The sequence below is a fragment of the Bombina bombina genome, chromosome 5 (assembly GCF_027579735.1).
Source record: "Bombina bombina isolate aBomBom1 chromosome 5, aBomBom1.pri, whole genome shotgun sequence".
Classification (NCBI taxonomy): Eukaryota; Metazoa; Chordata; class Amphibia; order Anura; family Bombinatoridae; genus Bombina; species Bombina bombina.
Window position 1 is genome coordinate 179737524 of NC_069503.1, and position 17538 is coordinate 179755061.

Genomic DNA, 17538 nt, shown 5'->3' on the forward strand with positions numbered 1-17538 from the left:
GTGATTGGTGGCAACACACATGCATCCTGTCATTGGCTCACCCAATATGTTTAGCAAAGTCCCAGTAGTACATTGCTGCTCCTTCAACAAAGGATACCAAAAGAGCAAAGCAAATTTGATAAAAGCAGTAAAATGGAAAGACATTTAAAACTGTATGATCTATCTGAATCATGAAAGAAAAAAAAATGTGTTTCATGTCCCTTTTAAACCTATCAAGTGCAAAACGATGTACATTTTGTAATAGTCTTTGAAAAGCAGCTTGAATGTTGTAAATCTTACAAACATAACAAATATAAACAACTGTCTGCACATCATCCAATCACTGTATAGAATGGAGTACCAGGACTCTTCATTCCATGGAAAAAACGCTACCATTTTTAGGGTTAAACTACAGGGAAATCATGCTAAATAATCAAAGTTCAATACACAACTAAATATTGTTTGGGGAACAAAATTTTGACTTTAATGTCCCGTAATAAAGGGTATTTAAATACGTATCTTAGAGGGATAGGAAAACTTTTATAAAACCGCATTAAAGATATCTGTTTCAAATACATTTATAGCGCCGTTAAGGGGTAACTTCAAGACAGTTACTCATATGGGTGGTTAGAAATGAAATTAGAAACAGGACAAAATAGCATAACAAACTTTTCAAGGTACATAGCAAATTCATTTATCATGATAACGTGGGGGGAAAATCCACCAAAATGTTTTAAGAGATTATGCTAGGCTGTGATCAATTTATCCTGAAAACAATGCTGTTAATATTGTAACATGTAGCCAATAATTTTTAGAACTGGGTTTCCCAACTTTAATACTAAGGAACCAATATCAGGTCAGATTTTCAAGGTGTAAAAAATTAGCACTGGTGATAAAATCCACTGTTTATGTTGCTGATACCACACCTGTTCGTATTCAAACAAATCTTAAAGGGCCATAATACCCAAATGTTTAAACACTTGAAAGTGATGCAGCATAGCTGTAAAAAGCTGTCTAGAAAATATCACCTGAACATCTCTATGTAAAAAAGAATGATATTTTACCTCAAAAGTTCCTCAGTAGCCACCTCCCATTGTAAAGGATTTCTAAGCAGCATTTTAGTATGTTTGTCCCGGGACATCCGAAGGGACTAGCATCGTGCACTCTCATATTATTTCACCAATCAGGTAAAGGAAGCTTACTATGAAATCTCATGAGAGTTAAGTCAAATCTCATGAGATCACAGTAAGAGTTCATGACCTCAGCACTGCTGATGCTGATTGGCTGCTGTTCATTTCTTCATTTTTTTAATTTTTTTACCTGCAGCTGGGAGCAGCTGAGTATAACTTTTTACACAGAACTAACTCTACTGAGCTGAGGAAATTGTGAGGTAAAATATCTTCCTTTTTTACATAGAGATGCTCAGGTGATATTTTCCTGTCAGCTTTTTACAGTTATACTGCATCAGTTTCAAGTGATTTAGCATATGAGTATTATGTCCCTTTAATAATGTGGAATGTTGATTTGTCCTGAGTTGTGAATCAATGTCTTAGAGGACTAACAACAGGCATTGGCCCCCCGTATTATGCCATGGCTTTGGTCATTGGTTGTGGGAGGGTACAGAGATCAAGCCAAACCTCTCGCCTGTAGACTACTGGCACAACAGCATGTCTGGATCTTATGTCTTCACACAGTACTCAGGGGTTAAATGCTTGCTTTCGCTTCCTTTACCACAACTTCATGTGCATGACACAAACAGAAGCAGTGCACTGACAATAGCCCCAATAACCCTTGATGGTAAGGACATGCTATTTGTGATCCAGAATATTAGGGATTATATCGGTGGCATGCAGTGATTAAACCATTCAATTGACCCTGTATGTTACAGTACTCGGGGGCTATATAGCTAACTGCATGTTTGTACTATCAAGGATTTAAAACACTGCTTCAAATGTATATAAGAACCAGTATATCATTTAACCCCTCATCTTCAGGAAAGTAAGGGAAACTTATTGGTGTGTTTATGTAACACTGCATTGGTTTAACCTCTAATACCTTGTGTCTTTGGCAAAAGGAATAAAAGCCGCCTAACATTTTTGTCTCCAATATTATGAACACATTTGTAAAGTTCTGCTTAAAGGGACAATTGAATCGAGAGTGAAAAAGCTAATTAATATCTAAAAAAAATAGGCTAATTAAAGATTTATATCTATATTAGGTCAGTGTTCTGCTATGTTATTTAGCAACGTGCACCTATTTTACAGTAATTTCCAAACTATCATGTGACATTTTTTAATATATAGGTTTCGATAAACTAGGCCAGTAAGTGAAATAAGCCAGGATATTGGTGTTGATTCCAAGATGACCGCTGTGGTAGACACATTTTACTACACATGCTTTATTCTTATTTTATTTGTGTAATTTATATTTTAAAAAGTACTATTTGATATCACACTAGTGTAATTCTATAAACTTATTTATACATCACGTCTATATATATGTTATTACCTCAACTATTTTAATTAATATAAATTCTAGTATTTTTTATATTATTCAAAGAAAAGTCATAAGTGGATTTTTAAATAAACTGACTGACATTTTTAATTTATATTTTCCTTTTGGGGTTTTTTCCGCTTTCTTGTAGAGTGAAATAATGTATATATTGTTTTGACTACTAGAATGTCTAAAAATTCTACAGTAGTGAGAATCTTCCCTATGGATACCTAGGTATTAGTTAGCCATGCAATTTACTTGCTTCTCTTTACAATGCATGACTTTTTGTTTTTTTCTCCCAAGTGCAGTATTACTAATTGTAATATGTTTACCTTCAGCACCATGTTTGGATGGCGTCAATGTTGCAGCTGAGCTCAGTAGTGGGTCAGAAGATGGATCAAGAAAGGTATTATTAATGTTTGTTTTGTATAATAGCTGGGATGCATCCTCCGATAAATTCTCTGTGTTTGCTTTGCTTTGTCTACTAGTATCCAAGAGATTTCTCCCAAAAAAAGCTTCCTAGTTAAGGACAAAAAAAAATGTTGGCTTCATATAAAACATTAATTTAAAATAATATGAAAAATAAAAGGTACATGTTATAATTTGTTAGGTCACTCAATTATTGTGTCTTGGTAAGCATCCCACAAATATATTAAACTTTCACAGGAGAAGTACAGCAGGGATGATGGAGAGCATGACATGGCTAGTGATTAGAAGCGGTGTGCGTATAGTCCTCCTGAGTGTCTCACTGGCTCTATCTAGGGGCAGTAATGTGCTTGCAGGGAATTAAACCCGTATTTATCAATACATTTCAGGAAGCAGAATTAGAGTTTACTTGTACCATGCCCTGGGGCTACACTTGTTATGGGTACAAAGAGCTCCAATGCTTAACCTCTTTGTTTAAAACCAAAAGCAGACTCTACTAATGTAAGCAGTAATATCACAGATAGTTAAATGCCTCAGGCTAAGTGTCCCATACGTAATGTAATGTACACATTAACCCCCACAATATAATTTGCCAGATATAGTGGTTGGTTCACTGTAAAAAGGTAAAACTGTGAAAGGTGCCAGATAATGTTGCAAAGTTAAACACTGCAGAAAATGAATCATACTAAAACGTAAACGTGTGCTAAATAAAGCATGTCAATATATGTGAGCCAGATCAAGTTTGACAGAAACTTAAAGGGACACTGAACCCAATTTTTTTCTTTTGTGAGTCAGAGCATGACATTTTAAGCAACTTTCTAATTTACTCCTATTATCAAATGTTCTTCATTCTCTTGGTATCTTTATTTGAAATGCAAGAATCTAAGTTTAGATGCCGGACCATTTTTGGTAAACAACAACCTGGGTTGTCCTTGCTGATTGGTGGATAAATTCACCCACCAATAAAAAAGTGCTATCCAGAGTTCTGAACCAAAAAAAAGCTTAGATGCCTTGTTTCAAATAAAGATGGCAAGAGAACAAAGAAAAAATGATAATAGGAGTAAATTAGAAAGTTACTTAAAATTGCATGCTCTATCTGAATCACAAAAGAAAAAAAAATGGGTTCAGTGTCCCTTGAAGTTAAATGGAGAGAAGTGGTATCACAATATTTCACATTTCCCCCCTCTAACAGGTACAAGATTAAAGCTGCATAAATCCAGAAAGTTTTCTCTGTAAACAGATTGCACACGAGTCTAAGGACACATATATAAAAGTATTTTAAGATTTTTAGCTCTTTATGCATGTTATGCACTCCAATCAGAAAGGCGACCTAAGTATTTCAATTGATATCCTATAGGGAGAAGTCTTCCTCCTCTAGTCTGCTGTTCAAGGAATACAGATGTCAGTCCCTGTGTATGCTCAGTGTGTACCATGACTCAAGCCACCAGCCTACCTGTAGATTAGTGAGTGGAGACGGTGAGCACTATGTAGAACTGAAACATTATAAAACATACATACATACATAGCATACCATAAAAAAAAAATCTGTTTTGGAACCACAGCGATCAGTACAACAGGTGATATTTTATCTTCTCTACAGTATCTATTAGTTTTTTTTTAATCACATATCAGTTCAGAAATATCACATAAGGCTACCATTACCTGTAAATATGCAGGGAAGGTTTCTTCCAGCTTGTTCTTCTTTTTCCGATAGCGTTTCTTTATTTTTTCTGTATTTTCAGAGTAAGGAAGACCATCATCTAATGGAGTGTCTGGCATTTGTTCAATCCAGTCTTTAATTAAGCATAAAAAGAAATTAATTATATGTCAATATATGCCTGTTTTACTGTGTGTGTGTGTATATATATATATATATATATATATATATATATATATATACACACACGCACACATACACACAGTATATATATATATATATATATATATATATATATATATATATATATACACACACACACATACACACATACATACACGCACGCACAGTATCTCAAAAAAGTGAGTACACCCCTCACATTTTTGTAAATTTTTTATTATATCTTTTCATGTGACAACAGTGAAGAAATGAGACTTTGCTACAATGTAAAGTAGTGAGTGTACAGCCTGTATAACAGTGTACATTTGCTGTCCCCTCAAAATAACTCAACACAGCCATTAAAGGGACAGTCTACACCAGAATTTTTATTGTTTTAAAAGATAGATAATCCCTTTATTACCAATTTCCCAGTTTTGCATAACCAACACAGTTATAATAATATACTTTTAACCTCTGTGATTATCTTGTATCTAAGCCTCTGCAAACTGCCCCTTTTTTCAGTTCTTTTGATAGACTTGCAGTCTAGCCAATCAGTGTCTGCTCCCAGATAATTTCTTGTGCACAAGCACAGTGTTATCTATATGAAATACGTGAACTAACACCCTATAGTGGTGAAAAACTGTTAAAATGCAATCTGAAAGAGGTGGGCTTCAAGGTCTAAGAAATTAGCATATGAACCTCCTAGGTTAAGCTTTCAACTAAGAATACCAAGAGAACAAAGCAAAATTGGTGATAAAAGTAAATTGGAAAATTGTTTAAAATTACATGCTCTATCTGAATCATGAAAGTTTATTTTGGCCTAGACTGTCCCTTTAATGGTTGGCAACAAAAGTGAGTACACCCCTAAATGGAAATGTCCAAATTGGGCCCAAAGTGTCAATATTTTGTGTGGCCACCATTATTTTCCAGTACTGTCTTAACCCTCTTGGGCATGGAGTTCACCAGAGCTTCACAGGTTGCCACTGGAGTCCTCTTCCACTCCTCCATGACGACATCACGGACCTGGAGGATGTTAGAGACCTTGCGCTCCCCCACCTTCTGTTTGAGGATGCCCCACAGATGCTCAATAGGGTTTAGGTCTGGAGACATACTTGGCCAGTCCATTACCTTTACCCTCAGCTTCTTTAGCAAGGCAGTGGTCGTCTTGGAGGTGTGTTTGGGGTTGTTATCATGTTGGAATACTGCCCTGCGGCCCAGTCTCTGAAGGGAGGGGATTCATGCTCTGCTTCAGTATGTCACAGTACATGTTGACAGTCATGGTTCCCTGAATAAACTTTAGTTCCCCAGTGCCGGCAGCACTCATGCAGGCCCAGACCATGAAACTCCCACCACCATGCTTGACTGTAGGCAAGACACACTTGTCTTTGTACTCCTAACCTGGTTGCCACCACACACACTTGACACCATGTGAACCAAATAAATGTATCTTGGTCTCATCATCCCACAGGGCATGGTTCCAGTAATCCATGTCCTTAGACAGCTTGTCTTCAGCAAACTGTTTGCAGGCTTTCTTGTGCATCATCTTTAGAAGAGACTTCCTTCTGGGACGACAGCCATGCAGACCAATTTGATGCAGTGTGCGGCGTATGGTCTGAGAACTGACAGGCTGACCCCCCCAACCCCTTCAACCTCTGCAAAAATGCTGGCAGCACTCATACATCTATTTCCCAAAGACAACCTCTGTATATGACGCTGAGCATGTGTACTCAACTTCTTTGGTCAACCATGGCAAGGCCTGTTCTGAGTGGAACCTGTCCTGTGAAACCGCTGTATGATCTTTCCCACTGTGCTGCAGCTCCGTTTCAGGGTCTTGGCAATCTTCTTACAGCCTATGCTATCTTTATGTAGAGCAACAATTCTTTTTTTCAGATCCTCAGAGAGTTCTTTGCCATGAGGTGCCATGTTGAACTTCCAGTGACCAGTATGAGAGAGTGTAAGAGCGATAACACCAAATTTAACACACCTGCACCCCATTCACACCTGAGACCTTGTAACACTAACGAGTCACATTTCCACTTAGGGGTGTACTCACTTTTGTTGCCAACGGTTTAGACATTAATGGCTGTGTGTTGAGTTATTTTGAGGGGACAGCAAATTTATACAGGCTGTACACTCACTACTATACATTGTAGCAAAGTGTCATTTCTTCAGTGTTGTCACATAAAAAGATAAAATAAAATATTTAAAAGAATGCAAGGGGTGTACTCACTTTTGTGAGATACTGTGTATATATGAATATGTATATATATATATATATATATATATATATATATATATATATATATATATATATATATATAAGCTGTGCAGCTGTCTGTGAGGTGCTAGTGAGTACCCAGGGTTGTGAGTATTGCAGTAGCATGGGATGTGTAACCAGCACGATTTAAGAGTGCAGTCCATTTCTGTGTTTTGTGTATATATGATTATGAATGCCTGTGTATACAGATTGTAAATAATTGGCAGAAAAGAAGATGTACAGAGGTTTTTTTGTGTTTTTTATTATTCAAAAAGCAAAGAAAAAGATTTAACTGTGTAAAAGAAAAAATCATTTATTATGACTACACACTTAAGTAGGAGATGATTCATTACCAGTGGCATTGTACCAAACATAAAAGTTTACAGGCAAAGATAGAAGTCTGGTGATTAACTACACCAGCTAATGCTCAGACTGAAAAGCTTTTTCCTTAAAGGACAATTCAGCATGGGCAAAAAAGTTGAAACAGAATTTAATGCTACGGAAAGAGTATAAAGAACCCCAGGGCTGTCTGTGTCTACTGAAAAAAAAACAATATACAATTTGTAAAGGTCACTCATTGAAATTTAATTGAAGGTCACTCATTAGCTCAAAATTGTCTCAGCACTGGGATGTAAAAAAAGGCTTAGCAGAGAGAGTTAAACAACTTTCCAATTTACTTCTATTATCTGTTGTGTTCTCTTTATTGAAAAGGATACCTAGGTATGCTTAGGAACTACTGATTGGTGGTTGCACATATATACGCCTCATCTTATGGGCTCACCCAATGCATTTAGCTAGCTCCCAGTAGTGCATTATTGTCCATTTATCAAAGAATACAAAGAGAAGTAAATCTAAATAATAGAAGTATCTAAAAGTTGTTTTAAAATTGTGTTCTCTATCTGAATCATGCACACAAAAAAAAAAAAAAAAAAAAAAAAAAAAAAAAAAGGTTTTATATCAATTTAATGACATTTATAATAAAAATTTATTCAGATTTGTTTTATTTACTTAACTAAAAGAAAACAGCGATTTTCATTGACAAACAATTGCTTGCCTGTGTGTATTACACTTATATCAGCTCTGGATTGGCTGCAAGCATTGTAGGCTATGGTTTGAGTGTAGGGATGCATTTAGAGGTTAGATATGTGTGGTTTTCGGAGTAAGGACTTCATTTTTGTTATACTTTAAAATATCTCTCTACTTTTAGTTAACTCTAATAATCATAACTAAAATTGTGTAGTGCAATTTATTCTTATTGAACATTCAGACTTAAAAATAAAAAAAACATTAAATTGAGTACTACATTTTTTTCTGCACATACTCTCATCTCTACCCGGAAGCAGTTCAGAAACAGAGCCTGATGAATCTTTTCTGGAGAGAGATCTTCTAGATTTTCCTTGGCCAGTTCGACTTCTCTGACGCACCATAAATCCACCAATCCCTAATTATGAAGAATTATATACATCACATGACAGACAATTATTAATTAATTATCAATAATTTAATTGTATCAATTAATTTAACAATGGGTAAAAATGATCAATTAATTTAATTGTATTAATTAAACAATGGGTATCTGTTTCATACTAGTTATGGAGTTATATTGAAAAAAGGCTAAAACCGTTATATATATTTGATACTAGTTCACTTAACTTAAAATTCATATCCACCAAAAATTGATAATATAAAATGCTACACTTAAATACTTAATAATGCTTATACATAAAATGTATAAATTCTTGTATCTACCTGGTCTGTATGGCTTTCTCTTTCTTTTCTTAAGTCCATCCATTGCTTCTGTCCCTTTGGAATCATCATCCATAGGTTCTCGCTCAGGGCTAGAGTCTGATTTTACATCACAATCCATAAGATCTCCTTCTACCAAAAAATAAAAGGCAAACTAGTTTTAGATCTCTGTGAAAAATATTAAGGATAATTCCCCCATTATGATCAAGATACGAAAACATTTAAAATCCACTTCTTCTGTTAATGACTCAAAACTGTAGAAACACAACTGATCCTTTTAACAGACTTCAGCCAAAACTGTATTTTACCATTTATTTCCAACTGCTATTTTTTTGTCACAATTTCAGGATAAAATTCATGCTCCTGAAAGAAATTCCATATTGATGGCCAGAGAACACTGCTATGATACAAATCCATGTTGAACCTATATTTGTATTTTCTGCAATGCTTTGTTAGCACTGCAGTGTATAACAAATATAGGTAGGGTGGAGAGTGCTGAAACCAAACACATAAAGCAAGCAATAGCACCCCAGTGAGTGTGTGTTTACCTTCCCTACATGGCCACCCCCATTGGTCAAGCATCTTTTTCTTGAATCAACTAGTTGCCACGGAGACGAGTAAACATGGACCCACAGGGATTCTCTATTAAACATATTTGTGTAGTTTTAGCACTTTCCTCTTTGCGATGTATAGAAATGCAAAACATTGCAGACAATATTGATGTTTATTTTGAAATCTTTATTTTATCATTTAATTTTACACCAATGAAAACAAAGTACATATCATTATTTGTTACCTCTGCTATCGTCCATCTCTCCATCTCTAGAGTGCTCCGACTGTGGCTCAGGAGGGGTCTGTAACACAGCAACACTGTTCTGGTTGATGATCTTTAATTTTAACTTTGGTTTGGACCGTTTTCTTCTTGGAACTGTGATTGTTAAGCTCTGTAACTGGGAAAGCCCCGACTCTGTCAAACATACTCCATCTTGGGTAAATGTTTTCAGAGGATCTAAATTGTTTTTATAAAGCATTATTATTAGAAAACAAGTTATGGATAAATGTGTGTATATAGTTGTATATAAAAAGTAAAAAGGAGTCTTATTGGCTCCAATTGTTCAGTATTATTTACTCCATTAACACCTCTCTTACTCTTGTCAAATCTAATTTAATATGATTATAAATAAGACAATTATATAGGTATAAACATTATATTATAAATGCTGCACATGGAGGATTCTTTGAAGAAAGCAAAGTTTGAAGGACACTATTAGTTCAGTTAAATTTCATTATTTCTAACCTTGTCAATGCCTATATTTCCTATTCAAACTCATTTAATTGAAAATAAGGAAATGTCTAAGTGACCCCAAACTTTTGATCACCAGTGTGTGTGTAAATATATATACACACACACACATATATATACATATACTGTATATATACACACACAAAACACGAAAGGGGACTGCACTCTCAGACTGGACTGGGTACACATCCCATGACCCTGCAACATGCTCAGCCCTGGGTGCTCAATAGCCCTCTCAGGAAGCTGTGCCGTTTCCAGAGTTCCAGGCAGTAAACCCCAGACAAGGGAAAATTACTAAATAAATGAATAACTTTTTCTGTGTGTCTGTGTGTATATATATATATATATATATATATATATATATATATATATATATATATACACATATATATATATATATATACATACATACACACACACACAAAACACATATACATACATAAATAATATATATCTCAAAACAGAGTAGAATTGCCCTCTCAACCCAAATTATTTTATTAATTGCTTCGTTGATGATATGGTTTTGTGCATTCCTATGGTAACCATGATAGAGTCACTTCCTGGGGGTGGGGTCTTATGCTATGTAAATTCACAGATTTGATTGGTTTGATTGGTCCGACGACGAGGAGAGTTTGATCCCCCGAAGCGTCACTGTTTGGAATAAAGTATCCACTTCTCTCTCTCTCATGCACGCACACGAACACGCGCGCACGAACACACACGAACGCGCACGCACAAACACGCGCACGCACAAACACACACACACGCACGCACACGCACGAACACACACACACGCACGCACACGCACGAACACACGCACGAACACACACACGCACAAACGCACACGCACAAACATGCAGGTACAAACACACGCACGCACAAACACACGCACGAACACACACACGCACGAACACACACGCACGAACAGACACGCACGCACGAACAGACACGCACGCACGAACACACACGCACGCACAAACACGCACGCACAAACACGCACGCACAAACACGCACGCACACACAAGCACGAACGCACACGCACGAACGCACACGCACGAACGCACACGCATGAACACACACACACACGAACACACACGCACGAACGCGCACACACGAACGCGCACGCACACACACACACGAATACACACGCACGAACACACACGCACGAACACACACACGCACGAACACACACACGCACGAACACACACACACACACGAACACACACACGCACGAACACACACACACACACGAACACACACACGAACGCACACGCACAAACGCACACGCACACGCACAAACGCGCACGCGCGAACGCGCACGCACACACACACACGAATACACACGCACGAACACACACGAACACACACACACACACACGAACACACACGCACGAACACACACGCATGAACACACGCATGAACACACAGGCACGCACACACACGAACACACACACACACGAACACACACACACACGCACGAATGCACACGCACGAACGCACACGCACGAACGCACACGCACGAACGCACACGCACGAACGCACACGCACGAACGCACAAACACACACGAACACATGCATGCACGAACACACGCACGAACACACACGCACGAACACACGCATACACGAACACACGCATGCACGAACACACGCATGCACGAACACACGCATGCACGAACACACATTCCCACACACACTGGATGGATTAGTAACAAAACCTATGCTTTTCATTATTTTAAAAAGTTTATACATTTATAATTATAAATAGAAACATTTCATCTTTACACCTCTACAAAAAAAAACTACTCTAAGATTTTGCCAAAGTGGAACCCTTGCAGCCCTGCAACCTGCATAGACAAATCACTGAAATCTTTATATTATGTGGACTTAAACTACTCCATAATATATTGTCACTGTACTGCTTATCCCCTCACAACAATAAGGAATTGGTCAATAAAATCAAACGTGAACACAGATTGACTGAACTTTCCAAAATATTTTCAAATAAGAATATGGTTACAAGGGGTGCAGAAACCAAGTTCATGAGGGGTAGTTTAATGGTCTTATTTTACCTGGTTCTCGTGTTTTTAGAACAATCTGAGCATCAACTGGAGATTCACACTTCTCTAAAGATGAAGAAAATATAAATTAAATAGTTACAAATTTGAAGTGACTGCAAAGCCCTGTACAGGATAAATGACAGTACTGATAATAATATATAATTTCAAAAGATACTGGTTAATTAATACACATTTTAAATGCAAATTAGACTTTATTAATTTTATTTAAAGCACAATAATAAAGCTATTAGAATATTGCTCAATAATCGTTCGAACAGAACAAAGGCTGAAACAAAAATAGCAAATGGAATCAAATATCTAGATATTGGAGTAATTTAACTGAAGTCTTCACAGGGTGGATAAAAAAACTAAAGTTAAGCTTAACTGATAAATTATTTTTATTCGGGATGATGATAGTCCATAGGGATCCATAACATGTGGGAAATAATTCCTGCCACTAGGAGGAGGCAGAGAACCCACAGGAGCTTTAAATGCTCCCATCTCCCATCTCTCCTCAGTTTGCTGTATAGCCAGGGAAAATGAACAGATAGGGTCTACAAAGGTGCAAATTAGAACTATTCCCATAAGAATTTTAAACGTAGTGTTAAGAAGTACATTCTAATAAGCTTGTGTAAGCGCTGTAGGATAACTTACCCAAGTGAAGCACCCCTCCACTGAGCTTACCAGGCACATGAATGTAATTGTATCTAGTAGAGAGCCCATCCAGTGCTTGTGCACGTACAGCAGAGGAAATACCTAAATCCCACAGGGGGGGGGGCTAAGTGACATGTTCCCCGCAATGGCCGAGGATAGTTATAGCTGAAATCCCATAGGAAAATACTGCGCACAAAACAAGGTATTCCCTAAGCCCTTGTCTAATTCAGTGTGCAGATTGCTTCTTTCTGCTGAACGCTTCTTACTGAATGAATCTGCATCAGGGGTTAAGGGTCTCACATTAGTCTTATCTACCATAAATCCATTATTTTAAGCAAGCAGTTGGAGAACCTCTATCTTCATCCCTTCTCCTGGGAGGCTGAGAACTTACTGATGAGAGATGGGAGGGATTAAAGTTCTTATCTGGGTTCTCCGCCTCCTCCTAGTGGTGGCAAGAATATCTCAAATTATTTTTTTTATTTAAAATCAGATTTTTTTCGATTTAAATGGGATTTTTATATTATTTATAAAAATTGATCTAAATACTGTATATCTTTCTATTTAAGATACACTATAATCCAAAGGTTATTTATCCTGAAATAATGATTAGTTTTAATCATGTAGCGTACGGCTGTATATTCATGGTTATGTTTATTTTTCTTTTGGTAAATCAATATATATAATTCATTCACGTCATGCTCTCCCAGATTAAGATTTTTAGCATTTTGTAAAATAGGTTTGAGCCATATGAAGAGACTAAATCTACATGGCTGCTGGGAATTGTGCTAATTATATTTACATAGTTATCAAAGCACAAGTAATATCCAGTATATTTGTACTGCTTTTAAAAAATACTAAAAAGCAATGCTAGATAGAATGTTGTATTTTTTAACGAAGAACCTGATCATACTTAGATTTATTTTTATTATATTAGTTGCTTCTATTAAATAAATGTAACGTTTAAGAGCCTATAAAGCAATGTGCACAGTCATCTTTTTAATTTAGGTTTCCTTCTCTGCTGAGGCCAATCAGGGACAGCTATGCAACCAATAAAGATATGGAAAATAGTGTGGGATCTGCATTTCCACTTTTAATCGGCATTGGAATGATATGAAACTCAAACATTTTCTTTGTGATTCAGACTGAGCATACAATAAAAAAAAAAACAACAAAAAAACCCCCAACTAAATTACATCTATTAACGAATTTGCTTCATTCCCATGGTTTTCTTTGTTGAAAAGCACTACACAGCAGGAAATAGTGCTACCAATGGATAACATTCTTGCAAAACTGATGTCATTTAGTGCTCCAGACACGTGCACGCGTCTAAGCGAAAGTCCGATTTTCAACAAAAGATACCAAAAGAACAAAAGAATATTTGATAATAGAAGTAAATTATAAAGTTGTTTAAAATCACAAGCTCTATCTGAATCATGAAATTCAAATGTTTGACATCATGTCTCTCCTTATAGGAATAGGGGACAAAGTAAATAATGACATTAATAAAAGTATAAAACAAATGACATGCCAATGTTCCTTAACCCCTTAACGACCGAGGACGTGCAGGGTACGTCCTCAAAAAAAAGGCAGTTAATGCCTGAGAACGTACCCTGCACGTCCTCTGTTTGGAAAGCAGCTGGAAGCGATCCTGCTCGCTTCCAGCTGCTTTCCGGTTATTGCAGTGATGCCTCGATATGGAGGCATCCTGCAATAACTTTTTTAAGCCATCCGGTGCAGAGAGAGCCACTCTGTGGCCCTCTCTGCACCGGAGATCGGTGGTTCCCTGCGTTGGTGGGTGGGAGCCGGACCGAGAGGCGGGTGGCGGCCATCGATGGCCCCGGTTATGTGCACGGGGGGCGGGATCGTGGGCGGGGATGAGCGGGGACGCGCGCGTGCACGGGAGGGCAGGGGGGGGGGCGCGTGCACGGGGAGGGAGCGGGTGGGAACCGCTACACTACAGAAAATGTGTTAATAAAAAATGTTTAAATGCCTTAATATTTTTTTAAAAAAAAAAGATCAGCAAGGTGGTGGGGGTTTGTCTGTGTGGGGGGGGGGAAGCTACACTACAGAAAAAAGCCAAATAAATATAAAAAAAGCACTTTTTTTTTGCAAACTGGGTACTGGCAGACAGCTGCCAGTACCCAAGATGGCCCCCAATGAGGCAGAGGGGATGGTCAGAGAGCGGTTTTGGGGGGGATCAGGGAGGTTGGGGGCTAAGGGGGGGATCCTACACCCTAGCATATGTAAATATGCTAAAAAAAAATTTTTTTTTTTAAAAAAACCCTTTTATTTTAGTACTGGCAGACTTTCTGCCAGTACTTAAGATGGCGGGGACAATTGTGGGGTGGGGGAGGGAAGGGAGCTGTTTGGGAGGGATCAGGGGGTGGGATGTGTCAGGTGGGAGGCTGATCTCTACACTAAAGCTAAAATTAATCCTGCAAGCTCCCTACAAACTCCCTAATTAACCCCTTCACTGCTAGCCAGAATACACGTGTGAGGCGCAGCAGGATTTAGCAGCCTTCTAATTACCAGAAAGCAACGCCAAAGTCATATATGTCTGCTATTTCTGAACAAAGGGGATCCCAGACAAGTATTTACAACCATTTGTGCCATAATTGCACAAGCTGTTTGTAAATTATTTCAGTGAGAAACCTAAAATTGTGAAAAATTTAACTTTTTTTTCAATTTGATCGCATTTGGCGGTGAAATGGTGGCATGAAATATACCAAAATGTGCCTAGATCAATACTTGGGGTTGTCTACTATACTACACTAAAGCTAAAATTAACCCTACAAGCTCCCTAAAAGCTCCCTAATTAACCCCTTAACTGCTGGGCATAATACACTTGTGGTGCGCAGTGGCATTTAGCGGCCTTCTAATTACCAAAAAGCAACGCCAAAGCCATATATGTCTGCTATTTCTGAACAAAGGGGATCCCAGAGAAGAATTTACAACCATTTATGCCATAATTGCACAAGTTGTTTGTAAATAATTTCAGTGAGAAACCAAAAGTTTGTGAAAAAATTTGTGAAAAAGTGAACGATTTTTTGTATTTGATCGCATTTGGCGGTGAAATGGTGGTATGAAATATACCAAAATTGTCCTAGATCAATACTTTGGGATATCTACTAAAAAAAATATATATACATGTCAAGGGATATTCAGGGATTCCTGAAAGATATCAGTGTTCTAATGTAACTAGCGCTAATTTTGGAAAAAAGTGGTTTGGAAATAGCAAAGTGCTACTTGTACTTATTGCCCTATAACTTGCAAAAAAAGCAAAGAACATGTAAACATTGGGTATTTTTAAACTCAGGACAAAATTTTGAAACTATTTAGCATGGGTGTTTTTTGGTGGTTGTAGATATGTAACAGATTTTGGGGGTCAAAGTTAGAAAAAGTGTGTTTTTTTCAATTTTTCCTCATATTTTATATTTTTTTTTATAGTAAATTATAAGATATGATGAAAATAATGGTATCTTTAGAAAGTCCATTTAGTGGCGAGAAAAACGGTATATAATATGTGTGGGTACAGTAAATGAGTAAGAAGAAAATTACAGCTAAACACAAACACCGCAAAAATGTAAAAATAGCCTTGGTCCGAAACGGACAGAAAATGGAAAAGTGCTGTGGTCATTAAGGGGTTAAACATTACAAAGCAACATACTGCAAGTATAATTTCTCCAGTCTATTAATCAGTCAGCATGTGACTGCCAGTTATTTGCAAAGACAAATAACACTGATAACAAGCATTTTAAGACAATGGATGCATTAGAGAGCTACTTACCAGGAGATGGAATCACATATGGCTTACACATAGAGCAGTCAAATCCATTATCTGCAGCACTTTCAACTTCTGCCTCAGTGTTTAGGTTCTGGCATGTTGCATGTGACCAACTTTATATTTAAAGAAAAAAAAATCCTAACTCAGCCATGGTCAGAAAGTACTACTGATATTATGTATGGCATTAACATACTTCACCCTGTTTAAAACAGTACCAAAATGGTTTACTTTTAAGTTTTATCTACAAATAAAATATAAGACATCATTTGAAAAATGATATCTTCTGTGAAATACACTGGTGCATTTATTTATAGGACTCACAGCGAACCTCCCCTCAAGCTGGGCAAAGCCTGTGACTTACCGGTAACACTGTCTGCACTGAAGAATAAGCTCGTCTTCAATATAGTTCTGACAACAGACAGGGCAGGTAGACAGACTTGCGCAGGGTGCACACTGGGTGTAGTTATTTTGCCACTCACACCTTAATCCTGGTGTTATTGCTTTGCAGTTTGTACATGAAACACACCTAGAAAGAAACGTAAATTAATAATAATATACATGTACCTGTAATAGATTATTTAAAAAAAATAAAATATATATATATGAGATTAGAGACTTTACAACTTCAGTTACATCTCTGTAAATTGTCTTATTAGCTCTCATGAACCAAGTTTAACTTCATGTTATTTTATAATATATGATTCATCAGTACATACCTATATATATATATATATATATATATATATATATATATATATATATATATATATATATATATATATATAAATAAATATATGCCTTTCTATGATTGTTAATAACTGAGTTTTCTTTGTGTGTGCCAAGGGTAATAACTAGTTAGGAAATGTAATCCCCTCAAAAAAATAAACAAGCAAATGATTCTCACTTAAAAGGAAAGTCAAAATTAATAAGTATCAGATAGAACATGGCACTTCTATTTTCAAGTTTACTTTGTTCCTTTGGTATCCTTTGTTGAAATACAATACGTACATATCCCCTACTACT

The 17538-nt window shown here is 36.9% G+C and overlaps 1 protein-coding gene across 3 annotated transcripts in view; it reads right to left on the bottom strand.

The window, feature by feature from the left end:
- The window catches only part of KMT2C (lysine methyltransferase 2C), a 418185-nt gene that overhangs the window by 318141 nt on the left and 82506 nt on the right, over positions 1-17538 (bottom strand). For all 3 annotated transcript variants that reach the window (XM_053713806.1, XM_053713804.1, XM_053713805.1), the window contains 8 exons: positions 16877-17041; positions 16519-16628; positions 12090-12143; positions 9514-9726; positions 8721-8849; positions 8293-8412; positions 4561-4691; positions 2805-2991 (listed from right to left, as the gene is read on the bottom strand). In XM_053713806.1, coding sequence (XP_053569781.1) covers positions 2805-2991; positions 4561-4691; positions 8293-8412; positions 8721-8849; positions 9514-9726; positions 12090-12143; positions 16519-16628; positions 16877-17041 — 1109 coding nt within the window. The remainder of the gene's footprint in view (positions 1-2804; positions 2992-4560; positions 4692-8292; positions 8413-8720; positions 8850-9513; positions 9727-12089; positions 12144-16518; positions 16629-16876; positions 17042-17538) is intronic.